This window comes from Corythoichthys intestinalis, chromosome 7, assembly GCF_030265065.1.
Source record: "Corythoichthys intestinalis isolate RoL2023-P3 chromosome 7, ASM3026506v1, whole genome shotgun sequence".
NCBI classification, from domain to species: domain Eukaryota; kingdom Metazoa; phylum Chordata; class Actinopteri; order Syngnathiformes; family Syngnathidae; genus Corythoichthys; species Corythoichthys intestinalis.
This window is the reverse complement of record NC_080401.1, coordinates 47954432-47980840: the sequence shown is the minus strand read 5'-3', so window position 1 is coordinate 47980840 and position 26409 is coordinate 47954432. Positions and strand designations below refer to the sequence as shown.

Sequence of the window (26409 nt, the reverse complement as noted above, 5' to 3'; positions counted from 1 at the left end):
ACCTTTCAATGGCGGTCCAATGTCATGACCACAGTCCTTTAAAGGGTTAGTTAAAATACATAATAAAAAAATCTCTATAATTGTAATAATAAATAATAACATAGTCTATGAAAAAAGTAATAATAGAAACTAGGGCTGTCAAACGATTAAAATTTTTAATCGAGTTAATTACAGCTTAAAAATTAATTCATTGTAATTAATCGCCATATTTTTCTGTAAATTATTGTTGGAATGGAAAGATAAAACAAGTGATATATACATTCAACATACGGTACGTAAGGACTGTATTTGTTTATTATAACAAGATGGCATTAACATTCTGTTAAAGCGATCCATGGATCGAAAGACTTGTAGTTCTTAAAAGATAAATGTTAGTACAAGTTATAGAAATTTTATATTAAAACCCCTTCCAATGTTTTCGTTTTAATAAAATTTGTAAAATTTTCAATGAAAAAAACTAGTAGCCTGCCATTGTTGATGTCAAAAATTACTTAAACAATGTTCATAGGTGCTGAAGCCTATAAAATCAGTCGCACTCAAGCGCCAGCAGAGGGCAGCAAAACTCCATAAAACACAATTAACAAGTGGGCATTTCGCTGTACTGTCATTTAAATCTGTCTGAGCGGGGCATGTGCGATAATTGCGTCAAATATTTTAACATGATTAATTAAAAAAATTAATTACCGCCCGTTAACGCGATAATTTTGACAGCCCTAATAGAAACTGAAATTTCATAAATTCTTGACAATAGGCATCAACGGGTTAAAACAGTTGCACATCGTGCTTTACGACTATAGACTCGATGTCGCACAAGACACTGTCATGTGAAAATAAAACATTCAAAGGCTGGTATATTAACAGTAGCTCAGAGTGATACTGTATTTTCAAATAGCAACAAGCTATGTTATATCTTCATCTTTATATATACAAAAAAAGGTAAGGAAATGAGCGATTTTGACATAATTCCTGACATCTTGGTGGAAAACCGTAATCAAATGCAATTTTGGATCACTTTTGTGATATTTATTGAACAATAATGGAAATTTGAATCAATAAGAGTTGACATTTCCTGATTAAACATACTCAATACTGAGTGAAACACTTTTGCCATTAATCTCATAATGTCTTTATGACTTCTGACTCCTTTTCCAAAGCTAGGTTATGTTTGTCCGGACTGAAGTCCCACCCTCGGTCCAGAATCCAAATCTTGTTCCCGGATTGTCAAAGTTTTGGTCTGACATTGGTGCAGACTTCTTTCCAGATTGGACCAACTTGCGTCGATATCTTGCTCGCGTCTGTCCATTCTTCAAATCCAACGCTCAGTCTAGAATCCGATTCTTGGTGCTGATTTCCATCCAGATTTTAGCTGGAACCGACCTATGACACTAAAGGCCTTGTAAGCAAACTGTCCCATGGACGTGTTCCAACGAATTCATGCTAAACCGGATCGCTACTGATAGGCAAACTATCCCATTGACGTGTTCCAACGAATTCATGCTAAACCGGATCGCCAACAAACGGATTTCTTGCTACATCCCACTCGGAAAGCACTCTGACTCAAATTTGTGTCATCAACTGTCACCCAAAAGTTGGACCTGATTTCATTTGTTTGCTTTTTACTAAAAGTTATAATCCTGTATTTACATAGCGTTAAATGGTGAACACATTGCCAGACGTCAGATGAATACTCTTCATAATCCGTTTTCATGCTTCAATGAATCTTTTGTCATCTTGATTTTTTTTTTTTTTTCAAAAAAAGGATTGGTTTTATTTTGTGTTGGGGAAATATTGGGGTGACCATCTGTTACCGGGGAGGCGGGGGGCAAATCCCAGAGCAGCTGCTGTTAAAACTATACCCTGAATAAATAAGGACGAGTCGGGTGAGGGCTTCATAATCATATCATTTCTTGACTGGAAAGCCTGCGCCAGGATTTCATTTCCCTTCAAGTAAGAAAAGAAAAAGACAAATCAGCAATTACGTCCACATTTCAGAGGGAGCGCGACATCCGACTTACACGTTGCTGCTCGGCACGATCCTCTCTTGGTGGCGCTTGGTCAGTGTAAACTTGCGGAAGAAGGAGCGCAACTTCAGCTTGTTTCTGGAAGGAATGCTAACAGACGTCTAGGTCATTTAAACTGGGAGGACTGACTACGAATGCTCATATTTCAGTGCCACTGACGGCACTAGACGTCGAATCAATTGGACGTCTAGTGCCGTCAATGGCAGCCAATGAAAAAAACCATTGGTAGGATTACTGTTGTACTCAAAAACATACATTGATGAGCAGAAGTATTTGCACCCGTTGTGATTTTGCAAGTTCACCCACTTAGAAAATAGGTAGAGGTCTGAAATTTCCACTTATAGAGACATAGTAAAAAAATAAATAAATAAATAAAACGTAACTCACGTTGTATGGTTTTTCAATAATTTATTTGTAATTTGCTGGGGTCAATAAGTATTTGTACCCCTGAGAAAATCAGTGCTAATATTTAGTGCAAAAACCTTTGTTTGCAATAACAGAGGTCAGACGCTTTCTGTAGTTCTTCACCAGGTTTTCACATATGGAAACAGAGATTTTGGCCAATTCCTCCACACAAATCTTCTCTCGATCTCTTAGGTTTAGGGCAGGGGTGTCCAAACTTTTTGCAAAGGGGGCCAGATTTGGTGTGGTAAAAATGTGGTGGGCCGACCTTTGCTGACGTCCTTTACGTAGAACAATATATTTAAGCAAATTTTAGCAAGCCATTCTGTGTGTCACATTTGCAGTATTATTATTTTTTAATTATTTCAACAATCTCGCAACTACCCGTTGTGGCGTTCTCTTTCGACTCTCTGGCTCTTGCGAAATACTGCTGCTGTAAAATTGAACTAGCTTCAAGTTGCTTAAATTTTTCGCTACGTATCGTCCCTGTAATCTTGTCGTACATGTCAGCGTGTCTTGTTTGGTAATATCACCTCACATTGAACTCTTTAAAAACAGCGACTGTCTCTTTGCAAATGAGGCAGACACAGTTGTGAAGAATTTTAGTGAAGAAATAGTCCAATTTCCACCTATCCTTGAAACGTCGGCCGTCCCAGTCAACTTTCTTTTTTTTGTTGATTGTCGCCATTTCAGAAAATTGGGAGTAAAGGGTCACACGGAATAATGTTGGTTAGTGTGTTGCTGCCTTTTAGTGGGTAAATGAGGAGCAGCAATTACTGTGTAAGCTACATCATATGCTGGTAGCAGTACTGCTGACCAATTTATTAAGTCTGTGTGCGGGCCAGACGTTACTGATTTTATGACAGAGGCTGGGGTCGGATGAAATTTGACCACGGGCCGCATTTGGCCCCCGGGCCGGACTTTGGACATGTCTGGTTTAGGGGCTGTCATTGAGAAACATGACGTTGCAGCTCCATCCAAAGATTTTTTTTATTGGATTGAGGTCTGGAGACTGGCTAGGCTACTCCAGAACTTGGAAATGCTTTTTACGCAGCCACTCCTTGGTCAGCTGTGGTTTGTGCTTCGGATCATTGTCATGTTGGAAGATCCAGCCACGACTCATCTTCAAGTCTCTGACTGAGGGACGGAGGTTGTGGCTCAAAATCGGACTATTAATTTCACCATTCATCCACTGCTTTATAAAGTACAGTCATCCTGCCCCCTTTGCTGCAAAGCAGCCTCAAAGCATGAAGTTTCCACCCCCATACTTCACAGTGGGGATGGTGTTCTTGGGATTGTACTCATCCTTCTTTTTCCTCCACACACGAGAAAGTTTGCACCAAAAAGTTCCACTTTGTTCTCATCTGACCACATGACTTTCTCCCATGAACCCTCGGCATCATTCAGATGGTCCTTGGCTAACTTCAGACTGGCCTTCACATGTATTGGCTTCAACAGGGGAACCTCCTCAGCAATGCATGATTTTAAACCACTGCACCGTAGTATTGGCTACTGGCAGTAGCGTTTGAAAGTGTGCATCCACCTCTCTTCAGGTCATTGACCAGCTCCTGCCGTGTAGTTCTAGGCTGAGCCCTCACTTTTCTCATGAGTGATGCCCCTCGAGGAGAGGTTATACATGGAGCCACAGTCCGAGGTAGATTATTAGTCATGTTTAGCCTTTTCCATTTTCTGACAATTGCTGCAACTTTGGATTTATTTTCACCAAGCTGATTTCCAATTGCCTCTGGTGTCTTTCGAAAGCTCTCTGGTGTTGCCCATGGTAGCAGTTGGATTATGACCGACTGTGGGGTGCACAGGTGACAATATTGGGGTCAAACGAGTGGTGGGTGGGTGGTTACTCATGGGGTAAGGTGGACTTTTTTAAGGTAGAATGACAACTCTTTGAGTGTCATGATTATTGCTGATTCTCAGTTGCCTGGCACAGCCAGACTATTCTCCCTGTATTTTTGAAACACTGTGAGAAATAGTCTGGGACCCAGCTCATTAACGGCATCTTGAGCAAGGTACAAAATCAATCGTCCATTCAGATTCGTTTATTTGCGTGACGTGTTCTTAACGAGTAACGTCACTGTTGCGCACCGAAAGTCGTGTCTACAACAACACAGATGGCGAACGGGAGAGCCGAAAATATGTTCCAATCCGCGGTAAAACCAGTTTTAAATGACCAAAAACACATCGAAACAAGTCATCGACAACAGTCAACATGGCTCGCGCTCAGCCTATACGCAGACTTTGCAGCTGCTTAGGGCCCCTGACCACTAGGGGGCCCCCAATCTGGCAATTGTTTAATTTATATTCTATTTTGTTTACTGCAGTTTGCTTTATTTGACTTTTGTGAGTTTTGATACTTGATTACAATCTTAAAAAAATAAAAGTTCTTAACTTCTTTCTTTCCTCTTTTAGAAAAAGGTTCGGCGCTATCTACTGCAAGTACTGACAATCATTTGGGGTGAGAAGTTTGAAGTATGCAGTGCAACAAAATCTGATTTATATACAAAATATGGACGTATGTATGGGTTTCACAGTACACTGTGACGAAATGGTGGGCCAAAAATATGGGCCCCTTTGCATTATTTTGCTTAGGGCCCCCAAATGGGCCTGCTCGCGCTAGCCATGTTGAATAAACTTCTCCATTCTCCGCTCACGCTAATTACTTGTCGCTTTAACAACGTCACGTCTGCCCGTCGCTGATTGGTCCACTCCGCTGTCTGTTTGCTGTGGCTTGCTCCGCCCTCGGAATTTGATCCGCCGGACGGTCGCCAGACTCAATCGCTGGAACAGCGGTGAGTCTGGTATACCAGGCAAGATTCTCAGGGGTACAAATACTTATGAAACCCAGTAGAAAACAAAATATATATTTTTTTAAATGACAAATGACAAAAAACAATGTGAGTTCTGGATTTTTTTTTTTTTTTAAAGATTATGTCTCTATGAGTGGAAATGCATCTATGACTAAAGTTTCAGACCTCTACCTATTTTCTAAGTGGGTTAACTTGCAAAATCACAAGGGGTGCAAATACCTTTGCTCCTCACTGTACACCAGCAATGCTCTATTTTCAATATGAGATCGGCCAATTTTGTTAGTTCATGAGATGTTTCTGGGAACTTAACAAAAAAGAACATTTTTGGTCTGATACTTACCATTTTTCTTGCAGCGAAGCCTCTGTCACTTCCTCCTTCGGCAGATTTTCCTCGCTTTCGTCTTCCGGGTCGCTTTGTATCTGCTCCCAGGCTGCGCTGTCCACCCACAGCGCCTCCCGCAGCCTGAGGCCCCGCCCCACGCAGGTGACGCGGCGGCACAGCGGGCAGCGCACGCTCAGGTGCGACTCGCCGCCTCCCGGAGTCAAACTCACGGCCATGGCCTCCAGGCAGGCCTGGCAAAAGGCGTGGCGGCAGTGGAGAAGTCTAGGGATACGCTCCGCTCGGGAAAAGGCTAGCAAGCAGACGCTGCAGTCACCTTCGCCACACAGCACCATTTCTGCGTTTGGACAATAAACGTGACATTTCTTATCTAAACTTACATGGTCATGTAAAAAAAATTAGGACACCCCATTAAATATTCACTTATTTATTAAGAAATGTTCACATATCGATGTCTGATCTTGTTTTTCTTTATCTCTGGGGTAAAAAGTGATTAAATTGCAGGTAAACAACAAAAATTAACATTGTTTTACTCATTAAACCAAATATATGAACAAAAATGCATATTCTAACTAAGGAAAAAGTTAGGACACCCTACCACCTAATAGCTAGTGTTACCCCCTTAACTTCAGTGAGACGTTTTTTTGTAGGCATCTACCAGTCTTTGACATCAGTCTGAAGAAAGTTTGCCCCACTCCTCAGCGCAGAATACTTTCAGCTGTGAGATGTTTGGTTGTTTTTTGCATGTACAGCCCATTTCAAGTCATCTCACAGCATCTCAATGGGATTAAGATCTTGGCTTTGATTCTGCTATTTCAGGACCAGTGTTGTTAATAACGGCGTTACAATATAACGGCGTTACTAACGGCGTTATTTTTTTCAGTAATGAGTAATCTAATTAATTACTTTTCTCATCTTGGCAACGCCGTTACCGTTACTGAGGCGGGAAAGGCGTGCGTTACTATGCGTTACTAAGTTGGTTGAATAAAAATAAGTCTGAGAGAAACGGACTCACGGGGATGAGAGCAGAGCAGGAGTGGGGAAGACGCCGTTGCAACCGCGAAGCTAGATGGCTCCAATAATACCTGACTACAGCCATAGCCGACAAACTACGCCCACATGACACGGTAGATATCATATTATAGAACTAGATGCAGATGACAGACACTGCTGCATTGCCAGCATGTTTTAAGGACTACATGCGTTTGTAAACAGCCGCCATCTTAAAGCAGTAGACCTCTCAGGAAGGCCCTGATGTAGAGATCCTTCCTAGCGAACCTAAGTAATTTTTTTTAATCTAAAATGCTCCTAAATCGGCAAAATCTTAACTTAAATCTATCTTTAAATGATGAAACAGTTTTAAAACTTACACATGTTTAAAGTAGACAGAAGGGAACTAATGCAATAACGGGAGAAATTTTAACAACTTTAACGATTGATTCACAACTTTAAATGACTTCCACACATAGCAAAGGTTACTAGCTAGTTATCGCAATACCCTTGTGTCTAGTTAAGTGGAGGGTAAAGAATTGGGCTTGGGCCAATTGTCCCCCAAACCCTTTAAGCTTCACATTGTGTGACCTGTTTTTTTTTTTTTTTTTTTTTTTTTTTTTTTTTTTTTTTTTGAGAAAAAAAAAAAAAAAAATCACTACTTACTTTGCCAAGTAACTAATTACTCTTACATTCAGGTAACTGAGTTACTAACGCAATTACTTTTCTGGGAGAAGTAATTTGTAACTGTAATTAATTACCTTTTTAAAGTAAAATTAACAACACTGCATGGCACTAAATGCGTTAGTAGACAGCCGCCATCTTAAAGCAGTAGACTTTTTAGGACGGCTCTGTTGTAGACAACCTTCCTAGCGAACCTAGGTAACTTTTTATCTAAAATACTTCTAAATCGGCAAAATCTTGACTTGAATCTATCTTTAAATGATGAAACAGTTTTAAAACTTTCATATGTTGAAAGTAGAGAGAAGGGAACAAATGCAATAATGGGAGCAATTTTAACAACTTTTAACAGTTGATTCAGGGTAAAGGGTAAATTAGGGTAAAGAATTGGGCTCGGGCCAATTGTACCAAAAACCTTCACAAAAAACTTCACATAGTGTGGCCAATGTTTTTTTTTTTTTTTTTTTTTGAGGGAAAAAAAAAAGTAATTATCACCAATTACTTTGCCAAGTAACTAATTACTCTTACATTCAGGTAATTGAGTTACTAACGCAATTACTTTTTGGGAGAAGTAATTTGTAACTATAATTAATTACTTTTTTTCAGTAAGATTAACAACACTGTTCAGGACTCTCACTCAGTCCTTGGTGGATTTACTAGTTTTTTTTCCCAGTTTTGCTTCAGCTTTAATTATTTCACAGATGATCTCACATGTTCCTCAAGCACCCGCTGATAAACGATAGAATTCATGGTGGATTCTATAATGGTGAGCTGGCCAGGCCCCGCTGAAGCAAAGCACCCCAAACCATGACTCTTCCATCTCCATGCTTCACAGTTGGTATGAGATTTTTTTTCTTGGAATGTTGTATTGGGTTTACGCCAAACATGTCCTCTGTTCTGGTGTCCAAATAATATAATTTTAGATTCCTCTGTCTAAAGAACTTAATTCCAGAAGTCCTGGTCTTTGTATCCATTCACTCTGGCAAACCTCATGCTGGCTTTCATGTTCTTCTTGGACAGCAAAGTTTTCATCCTTGCACACCTCCCATGAAGGTTAAACTTGTGAAGTCTCCTTCTGATTGTAGAGGCATGCACTTTCACATCAACAGTAGCAAGCGCCTGCTTTAGGTCCCGTGATGAAATTTTAGGGTTTTTGGAGACTTCTTTCAGCTTCTCAGGGTAAACCTTTCTTGGACGGCCAGACCTGGGCATGTTGGCAGTTGTTTTGAATATCCTCCACTTGTAGACTATTTTCTGGACAGTGGAGTGGCTGATTTTATATTATTTTGAGATCTTTTGAAATCCTTTACCAGACTACAGACTACTGCTGCGTCTACAATCTTCATTCTGAAGGTCTCAGACAGCTCCTTTGATCTCACCATGGTGTTTTCTCTCACTTCAACAGTCACTCACCGTTGAAAGTATTCTGCATTGAAGAGTGAGGCAAACTTTCTTCACACCGATTTCAAAGACTGGTAGATGGCTACAAAAAGCGTCTCACTGAAGTTATTTCAGCCAAAGAAGGTGACACTAGTTATTAGGTTGTAGGGTGTCCTAACTTTTTCCTCAGTTAGAATATGCATTTTTGTTGACATATTTGATTTAATGAGTACAACAATGATAATTTTTGTTGTTTACCTGTAATTAAATCACTTTCTTTTCCAGAGATAAAGAAAACCAAGATCAGACATTGATATGTGGACATTTCTTCATAAAGAACTGAATATTTAATGGGGTGTCCTAATTTTTTACATGACTGTACGAACATCTCTACATTCAGAATTTTAGAGGTAAGACAAGCTTCAACGGGAAAATATTGCCTTTTGTTATGAAAGAAATTTCAGTATATGAATGGAAAAAATACAGTATGGCTGGTTCTCACAAAAAAACTCAATTTGATGTAACTTTTATTACACATCAGTACATCTATTTTTATTTATTTTTTAAAATTTTATTTACATATTAAGTACAGTAATACACTACCAAAATGTACATCATATTTACTCATAAGATATACATTTTAGTGCTGCAACGATTAATCGATTAACTCGAGTATTCGATTAGAAAAAAAGATTGGAATTAAATTTTGCTGCTTCAAGTATTCGTTTAAGTGGCGTTCTAATGGTTTATTTTGAAAGAGTTTGCATTTAGTTTTAATGATTTGTGTGGATACACTATCTTCTAGTCTGCCTGATTTCACGTGGCTGAATTCAGGTGCTCCCTGTTAAGACCAACATAAGGTACGTTTTTGTTTGAGCGAATTTTTTTTTAATGTATTCGTTATTTAGTTTATAGGTATTTTTAGCCTATTTTTGTGGGAATATGTGTCTGAACCATTTGTTAAGAGCATTGTAAAAAACTTTTGCTATGTAAATTAGCCAATTGTTCTTTTGTTGTACATGGATCCACATTTATTCATTTTTTTTTATACCGTTGGAGGCTCAGCTCAGGTAATTTAATTTTTCATGTTCCTTGTCCGATTACTCAATTATTTGAACTAATGATTCATCGATTAATTGACTACTAAAATAATCGACAGCTGCAGCCCTGATACATTTATATAAGACATTACTGTATTTACACTAATATGCTAAAATTTTTACTTTAATCATTGTCTCTTTTCCAAATCTCAACTTTCAAGTTCTTACGCAAGGTGAGACATTTGTATTTTGTTTATATCCAAAGATAGATATATATTATATCTATTTAAAAATGCTGACCGTTTAACTAAAAAAAATTTTTTAAAACCATTAATTCCACGCCCAAATCCTTGTTTACTTGAAAATGACAAAAAAATAACTTCTCTGGAAACGACTAGACAGGAAAAAAGAATAAAGCCAGTACTTACAGAGCAAAAAATAATGAAATCTAATCCAGAGGCGAGAGTGCTTGATTCTAGGATGTTTCACTTTTGTGAATGAAGGCTGTGCTGCTTGTCTTTGTGTGTTGTGGGGGCGGTTCCCTGTTCTCTGCTCTCTGCTCCCTGTTACCAGCCTGCTCGAACGTCCACAGGACAGCAGCTGTTGAAGCAGAGAGCATGGAGGCGGCGGTCTGTCCTTTGTTGGGAGCAGCTGGACGATGTACACGGTGGATTACAATTTTCAAGCAGTTGGATGGAGACTGTACGGGACGGGCAACGTGTTGGGTTTGATTTAATGCAAAGTTTTACAAAAGGGGAGCAAAAAAAAAGTTGGGCTCGTCCGGGATTTGAACCCGGGACCTCTCGCACCCAAAGCGAGAATCATACCCCTAGACCAACGAGCCACACATACATCATTCCGCATTTTATATTAAGAAAAGAAGACGACAATGTCTCTTGTGGCAAGAGCACACCGCTAGTACGGAGATAAAAGAGGTTTTACCATACCTAACAAAATGTTCAAATAATCTTTATGTGCCATTTTTTGGCATTAAATTATTCGTATTTTTAAATTGAATAAAAACAGAGGTACACTTGTAATAAACAAACCACACACACAAAAAAAATAGACAAACCAATTATAATACTTGAGATAACAGCAACAATATTTAAGACAATAATAATAATAAATGTTAGAAATTATCCATTGTGTCCAAAAAGGAGTAGGATGAAGCATTTGCTTATTAAAACCTACCCCTAAATGGCAAATAAATTGAACCCCCCTAAACATAAACATGCATGCGATTGACGTCCACTTTAAACTGGCTCGTCTTTTAGTGTCATTTACGTGCTGGACTTCTAGTGGGGCTGGCAGCGATTTCCTCCTTGTCAAAATGAATTGGACGTCTATCGCCGTCAATGGAACTGAAACGTGATCCTTCAACGTAAAACAACCCAGTTGACATGCAGTTAACATAACAAAATCTAATCTCAAAGAGCAGCGGACGTGACGTCAGTTCCGGGTACAACACCGACGCGCGAGACATGAAAAAATGGCTAACTGGCTGCTCTCCACAATTTATGCGACTGGAATGGAATAAAACGTGACGTTTTTTGACTAAAGGTGAAACCACTTTGCTGCATTAGTGAAGCGACTGTTACGACACATGGACGTTAAGGCAAAGGTTTACCATTAAAACTGTAGTTGTGCTGATAAACTACCATTCGAAACAGTGGGAGTAGCGTTAGCTTAGCCACCTAATTCGAAGTTTTAACTTTTAAGTGGAAGTACACATTTTGTTGGTCAAACTGTACGAGTTGACGTATGTTTAAATTGACTCATTTGAGACTGATCTTGTGTTGTCGTCCCGTAGGCTCGCGTCAACATGTCCCAGACCAACACTTCTCTCCTGGACGAGGTTGTTCAATGGAGCCAGGAAACCTGTCGCAGGGAGCTCAAAGCTGTCCTGCCCAAACTTACCATATCCTCCTTGATCCTATTTTGTCATTTAATAGTCTTTAATTTCATTACTTTGATGTACATTTGGAAAGTACCAATATGAGTTGAAATGTTCTTTGAACTTTTCTGTTTAAACCCCTAAAAACTTCACGTCTTGAAATGAATAGAAATTTAATTTAATCCGTTCCAGCTTCTCAAAAAAAAAAACCAACAAAAAAAAAAACCCAACAACATATATATTTTTAATGTATTCTTTAATGGACATTTTTGGTCTATTACATTGGCGGAGTTTGACTTTTGGGGCAGGTGGGGCACCACATGTTGATGACCTCGAAACGCAGTGTCAGCCATAAAATTAACAAGAATATTTATAAAAATAACTTGACAATGAGCGTTTTTTTGTTTCCCATAATTCTTCAGGGCAATTCTAAATCAGGCTGCTTAGGACAGCTATACTTCTCGCCAAGATCGTCATCCATTGAATATGGTATGCTCGCCGGTGTCGTTCCAATGTAGTTACCCCAGTCAAAAATTGTATCCCCTGGGCAGAGCCGTATGGAGGAAAAGTTGCTTCAATCAAAATATATATTTTCAATAAAAAATTTTTAAAAAATGCGTTTAAATACAAAAAAAAAAAATAAAAATGTCAAGCTCCCCCCAAATTTTTTTTGATTGGGGTCAAGTTTTATTGAAGCAACTTTTTTGATTGAAGTAATGTTGATTTGTGTTTGGGCCACATTTTTGGCTAGGACGTTTTTGTCTTTATTATTCAATCAAAAAATAAGTTGCTTCCCCAAAAAATATTTTCAAAAAAAAAACATCACTTCAATCAAAAGAAAAAATTCAATCATAGAAAACCTTTTTGAAATACCAAAAAATATTTGAAATTGAAAAATGTGCATTTGAACACTTAATTTTTATTTGAAAAGTTTGTTCCTTTTTGTGTTTGGGCCATATTATGGGTAGGACATTTGTGTCTAAATAATTCAATCCCAAAAAAAGTTGCTTCAATCAAAAAAAATATATTTTCAATCAAAGAAAAAAATTATTTGAAAAATAAAATTTCCCTCCGCTATTTTTTAAAATTATATGCAAAGCAAATGATCATCTAAAGTCACATGATCTGTTTGAAAAATAATTTTGACCCATTAAAAATGATTTTTTGTTCATTTCATTCATTTTTGTTGCAGTTTTATTGCTTTACAACTTTTATATATGTATGTATATATATATATATAGGATAGTCAATTTCATGCAACATCCCCCTTAAAATCCGCTTATGGTCTAGTCTAGTCCCCCTACTAGGGATGTCCCGATCGCATATTTTTGTCACCTGATTTTGAAAAGTCCCGGTCTGATACAGAAAAACAAATTTGAACCGAAGTTCCAAACATGTTACAGTACTGATTTTTTTTACAGTACTTCCTCTTACGCTGTTTCCGGAAGTATAGTGGAGTATAAAACATATATATTTTTGTAACTTTTGGCAATGCCTTTGTATTTCTGGATTATTTTATCACTTTTTAGCCCTTAAAAAATAAGAAAAAATATCTGTATAAATTAGAATGATTTTGGAAAAAAAGATTAACATTGCGATATGCTGTATATTGCCAAGGCTCCACACTTACTTTTTGCATTGGTTGCACCTAACTATTTTCAGTTCAGTGTTTGCATTATTCTTTTTTTGGCCTATTTTTACACTTTTACTGCAAATGAATATCGGCTTCAAAAATCTGTTTTTGGCCCCTCTAACTACTTACTGTATAATCGGTATCGGTCCTAAAATCCATATCGGTCAATCTCTATATTTGATAAATTACAAAAAAAAAAAAATCTGTTATACATGGTATTTATTATGAACCTTTAAAAAAACCAACAGAGCAAGCGGGTACATTAACACTAAATTTATCTTATCAGTAAAACACTATAAAGTACTGATTTTCACTCAGTCGGTTGACCTGCTGTTATTTTCCTTTACTGTTCTTACTCTTTACATCATCAGTCTGAAGGCTGGGATGATCACATACGTAAGCGTAGTTGGATTTGTTCGATTATTAGAGTCATTATATCATTATTAATACTTATTTTTTTCCAGGTGTACTGAAGATAATAACAGAGATGTTCCTTCCTCACGTTGCTCTGTCAGATCTGGAAAATGAATGCTTCTCCAAGATCTTACCGAAGGTAAACATCCGCATACACTTGCATTGTTGCCAAAGTACAAGTCTATATGCTGCCTGCTCTTTTTGACCTTATCTCTAGACAGTGACTATGTTTGACAGTATGATGAAAGAACTTTCAATCCAAGTTGGAGGCTTGTCCAGCCAAAATAAAGAACTGTGCTCCTTACTGAGGAACATTCTGAAGGTAGAGAAATGCATCTTTATTTAAAGAATTCAGACAGGGTGATTTAAACATCTGTAAAAAAAGCGTTCTTACTTGTAATGGATTACTTCATGTTGATAATTCTTCATTTTTAGTCACTGATGCAGATAATTGATGCAATGTCCGCGTGTGTGCGTCACGTTGGCACGTATGATGAGGTCCCGGACCTTATGTTGATCCGCACCTTACCGACATCCATCCTGAAAGTATTGCGAGACACTTTTCTGCACTGTAAGGTGAGTCTCATTTTGAAAATTTGGCTGCTTCAATGGCAAATAAACAAAGTACGTTTGTCCTTTTTTTTTTTTTTTTTTTTTTTTTTTTTTTTTTTTTAATCTTAATTGTTGTTTTACACTTAACAACTCATTTTATGTCGTAATTCAATAAAGAGGTGCAAGCTAATACAACTTTATGCTATTTATTTACATATTCTCAACAGGAGAGTGAGGTGGTCTACTGTGGCCGTCTTTCTTTGGTGGCTGACCTGCTGCAGAGCCTGTTCAGGGAGGCCTTCGCCCTACAGAAGGCCCTTTTGGACCTCCTGGACAGGCTTTCCATTGATAGCAGTGCCTCTGAAGAAGAGGTCTCCGATATCGTCACAGGTTTAATAGATGATCCTCATATTCCAACTGTCCTTTATTTATTTAGATTTTCAAACGTTTTTTTCCCCTTTACAAAATTGAGTTATTGGTCTTAAATCATCTTTCTCAGTAATTCACAGCCTTTTGGACATTTGCTCGATCATCTCGAACCTGGACATGGCGCTGCACGCTAACACGTGGAAGTTCCTCATCAAGTTAGTGCCACAGAAAACCATGCATAATGTACATAGTCATTTTTATTCAGAAAAATCTTGTATTAGAATACTGGATACTAAGTATCTGTTCTACTAAAAACATATATTGATAGTGATCCCTTGTTTTTCGCGGTTAATGGGGAAGCGAAAATCGAAAAACCGTGACGTAGAGGCAGTGCTTATTTCCTTTAAATTTTTTTTTTTTTTTTTTTTGGGAGTGTTCAATGTATTTATTCAGATTTAACAGTACTGTAAAGAGATACATACAAGAAATGTTTTTCCTTAATGTATAATTAAAACAAAACGAAAACCAAAAAAAACGTATATGTGTATTTTTATAAATGTTTTTTTAAGCACCGCAAATGTAATAATTATGATATACCGTAATTTTTGGACCATAATCTGCTACTTTTTTCCCCCTAACTTCTGATTCCCACTGCTTATAGTCCATTGCGCTTATTTGTTGATTTATGTGGGTTAATAGGTAACACTTAATTTGACAGCGTCAACATAAGACTGCCATAAGACCGTCATAATTAATACTTGACACGATCATGGGCATTAATGAATGCTTATGACAGATGTCATTAAGTATCATCTGGCAAATTATGACACTAACTCCATTAATGTCCAGCTCGGATCCCTTACATCTTTTCGAAAGATAGATAAGCATTCATTAATGCTCATGGCAGTGTCATGTCATAATTATGATGGTCTTATGACAGTTGTCATGGCGCCACTGTCAAATAAAGTGTTATCAAATACCATAGATAGCAATTAATGAAACAACTCGAAGAGTAACTGAAGAAATAATTAGCAAAGAACATGAATTTTGATTGTTATCTACATCTGTAGCACTGAAATGCATGCTAGGAGGCGTGTTGGACGATAACAGTGTTGACAGCAGGTGGCAGCAGAGGTTGACTGCCACCTGAATGGCCAAATGAAGCTTTGTAGTCAATTGGTTCGAAGCTTAATGGTGGTTCATTTAGTCTTATGATGCAGCTGTCAAATAAAGTATTACCGATTAATATCCTTTGGTGTAAATATCCCATGATACAGTGAGGACAGGTGCGGTTCATAGTCCAGTGCGGCTTATCTATTAACAAATGCAGTTTTCGTGTCAAATTTGGTGAGTGGCGGCTTATAGTCAGGTGCACCTTATAGTCCAAAAATTACGGTAAATGAAATATATACTTTATAAAATAATACAATGATTTTTTTCATGTATACATTCATATATCTTAACATTTTTTAAATGAAGTACTGTATTTTTTTTTTTTTTTTTAACTGAAGAAAATCTGCGATGGACTGAGGGCGTGAAGTTTGAAGCGCGAAGTAGCAAGCGATCACTTTTAGAGATGCACAATAATACTCTCTAAGTAATTGTTGCCAAAAGCTTATCATTACACAATGTCATTGCCATTGTTTAGATGTTGGAATTTACTACCGGTACATGTTCACATTTGATGTGGAAAAAAATAACACTAAATTACATTTTTGCACAGTAGCATTAGATCTTTGTCTACTTTGAAATAGGGTTGTTCCGATCATGTTTTTGTTTATCTGACGATCCCGATATTTCCTGATCCGATTGCTTTTTTTTTGCTCCCGATTCAATTCCAATCATTCTCGATAATTTTTCCTGATCATATACATTTTGGCAATGCATTAAGAAAAAAAATGAATAAAACTCGGACGAATATATACATTCAACATACAGTACATAAGTACTGTATTTGTTTATTATGACAATAAATCCTCAAGATGGCATTTACATTATTAACGTTCTTTCTGTGAGAGGGATCCACGGATAGAAAGACTTGTGACTTTGTACATTGTGACTAAATATTGCCATCTAGTGTATTTGTTAAGCTTTCAGTAAATGATACTGTAGCCATGGCCAAATGCATGATGGGAAGTGGAACCATGACTGTGCGTAGTGTGACCAATTGATATATCTTCTCTGCGTTGGGAAATAACATAAGGTGTTGAGAAAAAGATCAAGTGCTACCTTGCTTCCCCACATTGCTTCCCATGATATTTCTAATCATAGGGAGAGCGACTGTAAGGTTTTAGCCAATTAAAAAAAGGCTCCAAAGGCTGCCAAAGTTCACTCTACTCATTTTACGCTGCCTTTTATCTCTCTATATAGGTAAAACGGCGCCATTACAGATTGAGCGCGACAATGTGTGAGTGGGTCGTGCAGCGCGTGCATTAATTGCGTTAAATATTTTAACGTGATACATTTTTTAAAAAATTAATTACTGCCGTTATTGGGATAAATTTGATAACCCTACCTTAAGCCTAAACTAAAGACTCTGGGTGAGTGTAACATATTATGTCTGTAACGTTAAATACATGTTACATACATATTTGAATAGAATTATCGGCTATTCATGATCGGTTATCGGGTGGAAGGGGCAGGAAATTATCGGTTATCCATATCGGGTGAAAAATGTATTACCGTGCATCACTAATCACTTTATTCGGTCCAAACAGACGAGCCTTATTTTAAAGCTTCATTTTCATGCACAGACAGAGTCTGAAATACCAGTCACTGGTGGAGGACCATCTCCATCATGGTGACATCACTTCCAGCCTGTGTGACAACCTGCTGGCTTCCTTTCACAATGCTGTGGATATGGCAGCGCAGATAAAGCACTCCGCTCTCCAGGTTTGCATGCCTAGCAATCAGGATAACTGTATTCCGCTTGTAGAATAATCACTGTCACTTTCCGTGTTGAATCCCTCGGTTGGCGTATTTTGTAAACGTCGACCAATATGGGATTTCCAAAGACAAATACCGTCCAATCCATTTGACTGAGAACGCTCATTTGCCCTTTCCCAGTCAAAGTGGATTATATGTCTAACGGAAGCCAGTGATTTAAATTATTTGGCCAAAAATAAACTGGTCCGGCACACATGAGATCTAATTTCCTTGAAATTGACCCGTGAACCAATATGCGTTTGACACTCCTAGGTTAAGGTATTTTCAAGTCAGTGTTCTCAAATCATTAGATCATTAGCTTTCTTTTTGACTTTTGACTTTTTGACATTTTACTAGGACGCAACAGAGAGCGCAGAACACAAGCTGTTCCAGAAAACGGCAAAGATGTGCAGATTTTTTGCCAACACTCTTGTTCATTACGTAAAGGTCAGAAAAAAACATCCTGACCTGTATTGATCAACTCTTTAAAATACAGTAAAACACTTGCTCTTTTGTCTTTAACAGGAATTCAAACCTTTCTTAACGAAGTCTTGCAAGATCTTTTATGAAACGTACCTCCAGATTAACAGGTAAATGTCATCTGATTTATGTCATGTGGTTTTCTTGGCAAGTTTGAGCAATGTACAAATGTGTTATTATCTTTCAGTAAATTCCCTCCAAGCTTGTGCGCGCCAGAGTTACCGCCGTCTCTTTCCGAGGAACTGAACGCGGTGGCCGTCGTTCCACTGGATGCGCTGCTTTTTCAGCTGCTACCTCTCAGAGCTTTTGCTGATGTCGTTCTGCAGGACGAATTGCGTGAGTTTGGTCTCTTTCGACACAGTTTCATTCAAAACTCAGCTCTGCTATCATTATAAAGGCATGTGTTGTCATACACAGACTTAAGTCCACAGCACGAGCTTCCTCAGTGTCTTTTGCTGACAAAAGTGCTGGATCAGTTGGCCTCCCAGTCTGAGGATGTGGTGTCTCTTTGGCACTCTGGCAGTCAGTTTTCAGAGGAAACACCCAGGTAAAGTTACTTAATCCATCAACTTTCTCCTTCTTATGGGGTAAAGTGAACAAAGTCAAAACTTTGGTGTGATGCAAGCATAGCAAATGGATACTAAATGTGTCATTGAATTAAGCTGCCTGTTGGAATTGATGTGTCACTACAGCCGCCATCTTTCGTAGGTCTCTCTATATTTAATCCACCGTAGATGCAACTACAGTCATCATAATCTCACCACTTGTTTTAAACTGATTTTTAAGTGGCATCATGGGAGCTTTCAAATGACCTGAAAACAAAGAATGTTCAACACAGGGCCGGAATTTAGGGGGTGCGGCCTCTTAGGGGCCGAGTTTGCAGGTGTAAAGTGGGCGTGGTTGGGCGAAGGAATGGTCAAACAAAAAGGTAAGATGATGTGCGGAGCGTGAAGGAATTTGATCTTTTAGCCAGATTACCGGAATCATGCCAGCCAAACCGCACTAGCGCAATTCAAACGATCCAGGGCGGCGGAACACCAACAACCCGGCCAAAAGGCCAAACTCCACACGGTCACCCTAGTTTTAACCCCTTGTACTGACTCTAAAAGATGAAAAAAGGCTTGGAAACACAAGTTGACAATTTATTCCAAGTCAACAGCAATCATTCAGCAAGGCAAAACAGCAAAAAGACCCAAGCAAGGAGGACTGGATCCAGAGTCACCATATCACAAAAGGTTCCTGAGAAAAAGCCGTGCTAGCTAAAGAATTTAGTCTTTTGAAGGCTCTGGTGAGGCGGGCTGCGATCCGGGAGAAGGGTTTTTATGGGTTTTGTTTAGGGTAATTTTCCATTGCAGGTTGGGCCGATGAGTCCATGCGTCACTATTTCCAAGGCAACCTGAGTTGGAAATTTTGTCAGCCTTGACGCTGAGTGTGCAAATTCTCAACCGTGGAGCCTTCTTGTTATCAGGCATTCCTTGTGGCAAAACAGGATGTCCTGCCAGTTCTTCTGGACTGTCCAGAAGAGCTAATTGCGGGATTTGGTGGTACAGTTGTGGACTTGTAGATGTCTTTCCCATCACCTGCTCGTCAGCATTATTCTCGCTCAGTTAACTGCACGATGAGCGCGTTAGCCTCCTGTGTTCAGAAGGTATCTGTAATGCCCTTATCTGCCTATTGTCTTGGCGCTGCAATTTCCAATCATTTCAAGTCTATAATATCAAATATTTTCTATGATATAAATGCTATTTGATTTATATTGGGTGTGTTAGAGTAATACAAACAGTCAAACAGTAAATATGGGAAAGGATACTATTGCCTTCAAGCTGTAATATAATGTTTTAAAATATCCCGAACTTGGCCGGCTTTCTGGAGTGGGTGAATAATTGTCCACAAGCACCCCTGTTGGACGGTCCACTCAGGGGCCACGTTTATGCTCATCGCACCTGGGCCTTGTTCACATTTATTCCACCGCTGATTCAACATCATCGTTTAAGGGAAGGTTACATAAAGCTAGGTCTAGAGATTTCAGGTGTCACTTTCCACTGTGAGGAACATAATTAAAAAACGGAAGACCTTAGGTACAGTTCTAGTTAAGATCCTGCGTGGCAGGCCTTGAAAAATCTGAGATAAAGTAGAGGCAAAGGATGGTGACAACAGTCAAACTCAACCCACAGACCAGCTCCGAAGAACTACAGTGGAAAACCTGCACACACATAAACAAAACAATTTATTCATTTCTCCACTCGTATACAGTGGGGCAAATAAGTATTTAGTCAACCACTAATTGTGCAAGTTCTCCAACTTAAAAATATTAGAGGGGCCTGTAATTGTCAACATGGTTAAACCTCAACCATGAGAGACAGAATATGGAAAAAAAAAAAACAGAAAATCACATTGTTTGATTTTTAAATAATTTATTTGCAAATCATGGTGGAAAATAAGTATTTGGTCAATACCAAAAGTTCATCTCAATACTTTGTGATGTACCCTTTGTTGGCAATAACGGAGGCCAAACGTTTTCTGTAACTCTTCACAAGCTTTTCACACACTGTTGCTGGTATTTTGGCCTATTCCTCCATGCAGATCTCCTCTAGAGCAGTGATGTTTTGGGGCTGTCGTTGGGCAACACGGACTTTCAACTCCCTCCACAGATTTTCTATAGGGTTGAGACCTGGAGACTGGCTAGGTCACTCCAGGACCTTGAAATGCTTCTTAAGGCAAGGCAAGGCAAGGCAAATTTATTTATATAGCACAATTCAACACAAGGCAATTCAAAGTGCTTTACATCACATGAAGACCATAAAAATCACATTTAAATCAACACAACGTAAAAACCAAGACAAATGATCGCATTTAATCACAGAATAAAAATAAATAAATAAAAATAAAACAAAAATAAAAATAAAGCAAAAACTACTACTAATAATAATCGTTGAAATCAGCAATGGAGATAAGCACAAGAGGAATAGAAGGCAGGTAGGTTGAATTATATAGACAGTTATGGATATGCAGTGCCAAACAAAAGTGTTTTTAGCGCTGATTTAAAGGAGCTAACAGTTTGAGCATACTTCATACGTTTGGGTAACTTGTTCCAGAGGTGAGGAGCATAATAACTAAATGCTGCCTCACCCTGCTTGGTTCTTGTTCTTGGAACATGCAGAAGACCCGTTCCAGACGACCTTAGGGGTCTAGATGTCTCATAGGAATCTAACAAGTCAAGCATGTATTTTGGTCCAAGGCCATTAAGTGTTTTGTAGACGAGCAGTAGTATTTTATAGTCTATCCTTTGACTCACTGGATGCCAGTGTAGCGATTTCAAAACCGGTGTAATGTGGTCCAGCTTCCTTGTATTTGTGAGGACTCTGGCTGCAGCATTCTGTACTAGCTGCAGCTTCCTGACTGATTTTTTATCAAGACCTGTAAATATACCGTTGCAGTAGTCCAATCTACTGAAAATGAATGCATGCATAAGTTTTTCCATGTCTTGTTGAGTCAGAAGCCCCTTAATTCTGGTTATATTTTTTAGGTGGTAATAAGCGGATTTAGTGACGGACTTTAGATGGCTATCAAATTTTAGGTCTGAGTTAGGCCTGAACGATATTGGAAAAAACTATTGTTGCGATTTTTTTTAGGTTTGCAATATATTGCGATATTATATTGCGATATTAAAAAAAAAAAGATCTATCTTTTTTAAAGAAATTTTCACTAAATGACTTGAATAGCTGTTTGGAAATACTTTACATAACACACCGTGACCACAGTGTATTCATATAATACCGTTTAATTTGTGAATGATGAAGATTTCTGTATGAAGGTATCCAGGAAGTCATGTCTGCACAAAATAGATCATTTATTGAATACAATATTTTACACTTCAACAGCAGCAAATACATTAAATGATAAATAAAAGAGCAGGTGCATTAGTCCCCTAAGTTTTTGACAAAATATAACAATAAATAAAAACTTCTGTAAAATAACAACAAAGTTGTCAACATATTTGAACAAAAATATTAAATATGACAAATAAAAGAGTTGTTCACAAACTATAACAATAAATAAAAACCTCAGTAAAACAACAAAGTTGTCAACATATTTGAACAAAAATATTACATATGACAAAAGAGTTCACAAACTATAACAATACATAAAAACCTCAGTTAAACAACAAAGTTGTCAACATATTTGAACTTAAATATTACATATGACAAAAGAGTTCACAAACTATAACAATACATAAAAACCTCAGTTAAACAACAAAGTTGTCAACATATTTGAACTTAAATATTAAATCTGACTAATAAAAGTGCAAGTGCATTAGTCCCCTGAGTTGTTTACACAAAATATAACAATATAAAACTGCAAAACGGCAACAGAGTTGTAAAAATATTTCAACAAAAATATTAAGTATCAAAACTTTATGTGCAGCTGTACTATATATAGTTATTTGAAAAATACGGTTTACAATAAATTTAAATATAAAAGAAACAAACTCAATTGAACTTGTAAATAATTGAACTGAATAACTGCAAATAACTGTGATGAATAACAGAACCATTTTAACTCCCAAATTTCCTGCCTTCCTGATAGCTGTCACATGAATAAAAAGAAGAAAAGACATTCCTTCAGCTGTGTTATGTATTTGTCTGCATATCGTCCACCTTCCTTGCTCAGCAATTCTCAACTGGGTCTCATAGGTTTTTGGCCAAGACTATTAGTTTATCCACTATAGCAGGCTTGAGACAACAACGTTGGCACGTAACAATGTTCCCACCTGTACTAAAAAGCCTCTGATGGGGAGCTCGTAGCAGGAATGCATAGATACCTGCGTTTTAAATGGTCCCACATTAGGCCTGAACGATATTGGAAAAAACTATTGTTGCGATTTTTTTTAGGTTTGCAATATATTGCGATATTATATTGCGATATTAAAAAAAAAAAAGATCTATCTTTTTTAAAGAAATTTTCACTAAATGACTTGAATAGCTGTTTGGAAATACTTTACATAACACACCGTGACCACAGTGTATTCATATAATACCGTTTAATTTGTGAATGATGAAGATTTCTGTATGAAGGTATCCAGGAAGTTATGTCTGCACAAAATAGATCATTTATTGAATACAATATTTTACACTTCAACAGCAGCAAATACATTAAATGATAAATAAAAGAGCAGGTGCATTAGTCCCCTAAGTTTTTGACAAAATATAACAATAAATAAAAACTTCTGTAAAATAACAACAAAGTTGTCAACATATTTGAACAAAAATATTAAATATGACAAATAAAAGAGTTGTTCACAAACTATAACAATAAATAAAAACCTCAGTAAAACAACAAAGTTGTCAACATATTTGAACAAAAATATTAAATATGACAAAAGAGTTCACAAACTATAACAATACATAAAAACCTCAGTTAAACAACAAAGTTGTCAACATATTTGAACTTAAATATTAAATCTGACTAATAAAAGTGCAAGTGCATTAGTCCCCTGAGTTGTTTACACAAAATATAACAATATAAAACTGCAAAACAGCAACAAAGTTGTAAAAATATATCAACAAAAATATTAAGTATCAAAACTTTATGTGCAGCTGTACTATATATAGTTATTTGAAAAATACGGTTTACAATAAATTTAAATATAAAAGAAACAAACTCAATTGAACTTGTAAATAATTGAACTGAATAACTGCAAATAACTGTGATGAATAACAGAACCATTTTAACTCCCAAATTTCCTGCCTTCCTGATAGCTGTCACATGAATAAAAAGAAAAGACATTCCTTCAGCTGTGTTATGTATTTGTCTGCATATCGTCCACCTTCCTTGCTCAGCAATTCTCAACTGGGTCTCATAGGTTTTTGGCCAAGACTATTAGTTTATCCACTATAGCAGGCTTGAGACAAGAACGTTGGCATTTAACAATGTTCCCACCTGTGCTAAAAAGCCTCTGATGGGGAGCTCGTAGCAGGAATGCATAGATACCTGCGTTTTAAATGGTCCCACATGTTTGACAGATTACTTCTTGTTGAGGCAACCATGGCGAGGCACTGTCGACAGGGCTGTTTTTTGTCCCTTATAGTCTTGTTCTTGCCAAAATACTTCCAAAACTCCTTTTGGATACAGTCTTCCTTGCTCCTCCAACGTGTTGATTGCTTGCTTTCACTTTGAGAACGGGCCCTCCTCCCTCCGCTCTGCTGTTCGGCCCCTCCTCCCTCCACTCCGCTGTTGCAGGGGGAGGGGGAGGAGCCGATGACTTGCTGGAGAGAAAGAGAAGCTGTGCGCTTTTTTTCCCTCTCCTTCCTCAAAACAAACGTTTGTGGATTAAAAAAAATGAAATTAAAAAACTATCGCACGTCCTTGCGATGGGACTATTGCACATGCGCACATCGCGATGGCGATGTTTAAACGATATATCGTTCAGGCCTAGTCTGAGTCAATAATTACGCCAGAAGAAGCCACTCCTTTGTTGCCCTGGCTGTGTGTTTGGGATCATTGTCACGCTGAAAGTCCTAGCCACGTCTCATCTTTAATGCCCTTGCTGATGGAAGGAGATTTTAACTCAAAATCTCTCGATACATGGCCCCATTCATTCTTTCCTTTACACAGATCAGTCGTCCTGGTCCCTTTGCAGAAAAACAGCCCCAAAGCATGATGTTTCCACCCCCATGCTTCACAGTGGGTATGGTGCAATTCAGTATTATTTTTCCTCCAAACAAGAGAACCTGTGTTTCTAGCAAAAAGTTCTATTTTGGTTTCATCTGACCATAACACATTCTCCCTGTCCTCTTCTGGATCATCCAAATGCTCTCTAGCGAACCGCAGACGGGCCTGGACGTGTACTTTCTTCAGCAGGGGGACACGTCTGGCAGTGCAGGATTTGAGTCCCTGGTGGCGCATTGTGTTACTGATAGTAGCCTTTGTTACTGTGGTCCCAGCTCTCTGTAGGTCATTCACTAGGTCCCCCCGTGTGGTTCTGAGATTTTTGCTCCCTGTCCTTGTTATCATTTTGACGCCACGGGGTGAGGAGGGAGTTGAAAGTCAGTGTTGCCCAACGACAGCCCCAAAACATCACTGCTCTAGAGGAGAGCTACATGGAGGAATTAGCCAAAATACCAGCAACAGTGTGTGAAAAGCTTGTGAAGAGTTACAGAAAACGTTTGGCCTCCGTTATTGCCAACAAAGGGTACATAACAAAGTATTGAGGTGAACTTTTGGTATTGACCAAATACTTATTTTCCACCAAGATTTGCAAATAAATTCTTTAAAAATCATACAATGTGATTTTCTGTTTTTTTTCCTCCACATTCTGTCTCTCATGGTTGAGGTTTACCCATGTTGACAATTACAGGCCTCTCTAATATTTTCAAGTGGGAGAACTTGCACAATTAGTGGTTGACTAAATACTTATTTGCCCCACTGTAAAACATGACGTTGTTTCAAATGGTGTCATAGTGCATTGTTCTACTATTCAACGCATTTCATACAAGGAGATGCTGTGTGGCAGGATCCCGATTTATTTATGAAAGAGTTTTGAGTGAAGCTGCTGGCAAGCTTTGTTGGCGCAGACAGCTGAGATGTTTAACAATTCATGGTTCGACTTAAATGGTTCTTCGTTTGGATCATATCGCATTAAGCTTCAAGCTGAAATACCCAGCACTACCCCAAAAGATCAGAAAGTAAACTAAAATGAACAGGAAGTGACCTACAAATGCCCCAAAACCAGACCAGCATGAAAACATTCCAATGCAGAAATAGCATTTTCTATTATGAATAATGTAGTTTGATGATTTTACTAGCTGTAAATCAAACGTTTGAACTACTTTTGTCTCCAGGCTTCCTCTCTACCAGGCAGTGTTCCGTAGTTTTCGGTGTTGCTATGTCGAGCGCAAGGTGCCAGTGATGCTGCCGGGGGTGATGACCAAAGGTCGGGCCCAAAGTCAAGTGTCTCTGCACCATCACGTGTGTGTGCACCTCTGCGCCAGTGTCGCTGTGCTTCCTCCACAGTATTTTCCCGTTTTGGTGAGTTCTACACAAACAACTGCATTGATATTAGTGATTTTAAAATTGTGGTATGTTAACTAATAGTTAATAATGTGTGAAGAATGACCTGTGTGGGTATCAATTTGAGAGTTTAGTTTGTAATCTGGTGATTTATATTCGCAAGACCACATTTTGGCTCCTGCAAGGGTTTTCCGAGGTACTGTATTTCCTTTCATTCAGTACAGACGACACTTTCATTTATGTCTCTATTCGCTTTATTTCTGAACATTCATCATAACATTTTCTCTAATTTTTCACACCAGAACCACCCCTTTCCTTGTCACTGTGAATCTTTTTTTTCCCCCCCTCTGTTAGGAGCGGTGCTTAGTGACCGCCACGATGCAGGCCGACACCCAGACTGCTCTGTTGGCCACAGACGTGTGGTGCTTCACTGCGCGGTGAGAAAGTTTGTTG

General features: G+C 38.2%; 2 protein-coding genes and 1 non-coding gene across 5 annotated transcripts in view; 1 reads left to right on the top strand and 2 right to left on the bottom strand.

The window, feature by feature from the left end:
* Positions 1-416: 416 nt before the first annotated feature.
* Positions 417-10430, bottom strand: im:7152348 (uncharacterized protein LOC559250 homolog). The gene is made up of 4 exons (XM_057841180.1): positions 10105-10430; positions 5586-5922; positions 2016-2111; positions 417-1941 (listed from the first exon to the last, which is right to left on the bottom strand). Exons 2-4 carry the CDS (start codon positions 5918-5920, stop codon positions 1896-1898), a joined length of 477 nt encoding a protein of 158 aa, XP_057697163.1. The 5' UTR covers positions 5921-5922; positions 10105-10430; the 3' UTR covers positions 417-1895.
* The window catches only part of firrm (fignl1 interacting regulator of recombination and mitosis), a 35003-nt gene continuing 18919 nt past the window's right edge, over positions 10326-26409 (top strand). Inside the window, exons 1-15 of one of the 3 annotated variants that reach the window (XM_057841172.1) lie at positions 10326-10445; positions 11490-11597; positions 13563-13602; positions 13671-13759; positions 13838-13942; positions 14056-14196; positions 14400-14562; positions 14672-14756; positions 17295-17433; positions 17824-17913; positions 17992-18056; positions 18134-18282; positions 18364-18493; positions 25788-25974; positions 26311-26393. In XM_057841172.1, coding sequence (XP_057697155.1) covers positions 11502-11597; positions 13563-13602; positions 13671-13759; positions 13838-13942; positions 14056-14196; positions 14400-14562; positions 14672-14756; positions 17295-17433; positions 17824-17913; positions 17992-18056; positions 18134-18282; positions 18364-18493; positions 25788-25974; positions 26311-26393 — 1562 coding nt within the window. In that variant the 5' untranslated portion in view covers positions 10326-10445; positions 11490-11501. Of the gene's footprint in view, positions 10446-10480; positions 11240-11261; positions 11301-11489; positions 11598-13562; positions 13603-13670; positions 13760-13837; positions 13943-14055; positions 14197-14399; positions 14563-14671; positions 14757-17294; positions 17434-17823; positions 17914-17991; positions 18057-18133; positions 18283-18363; positions 18494-25787; positions 25975-26310; positions 26394-26409 lie in introns of those variants that run through there. The other 2 variants (XM_057841170.1, XM_057841169.1) reach the window with 2 other exon arrangements.
* trnap-ugg (transfer RNA proline (anticodon UGG)) lies at positions 10449-10520 on the bottom strand. Its single transcript has one exon. It is a non-coding gene; the product is annotated as a tRNA-Pro (tRNA).

What these genes read in the sequence shown, in the direction of transcription:
- im:7152348 (XM_057841180.1), bottom strand. Translation starts at nt 5,920, where the DNA reads ATGGTGCTGTGTGGCGAAGGTGACTGCAGCGTCTGCTTGCTAGCCTTT. An exon ending in GCTTCGCTGCAAGAAAAATG is followed by an intron (nt 2,112 to 5,585) that starts GTAAGTATCAGA and finishes GACGTCTGTTAG; the next exon opens with CATTCCTTCCAGAAACAAGC. An exon ending in ATCGTGCCGAGCAGCAACGT is followed by an intron (nt 1,942 to 2,015) that starts GTAAGTCGGATG and finishes TCTTACTTGAAG; the next exon opens with GGAAATGAAATCCTGGCGCA.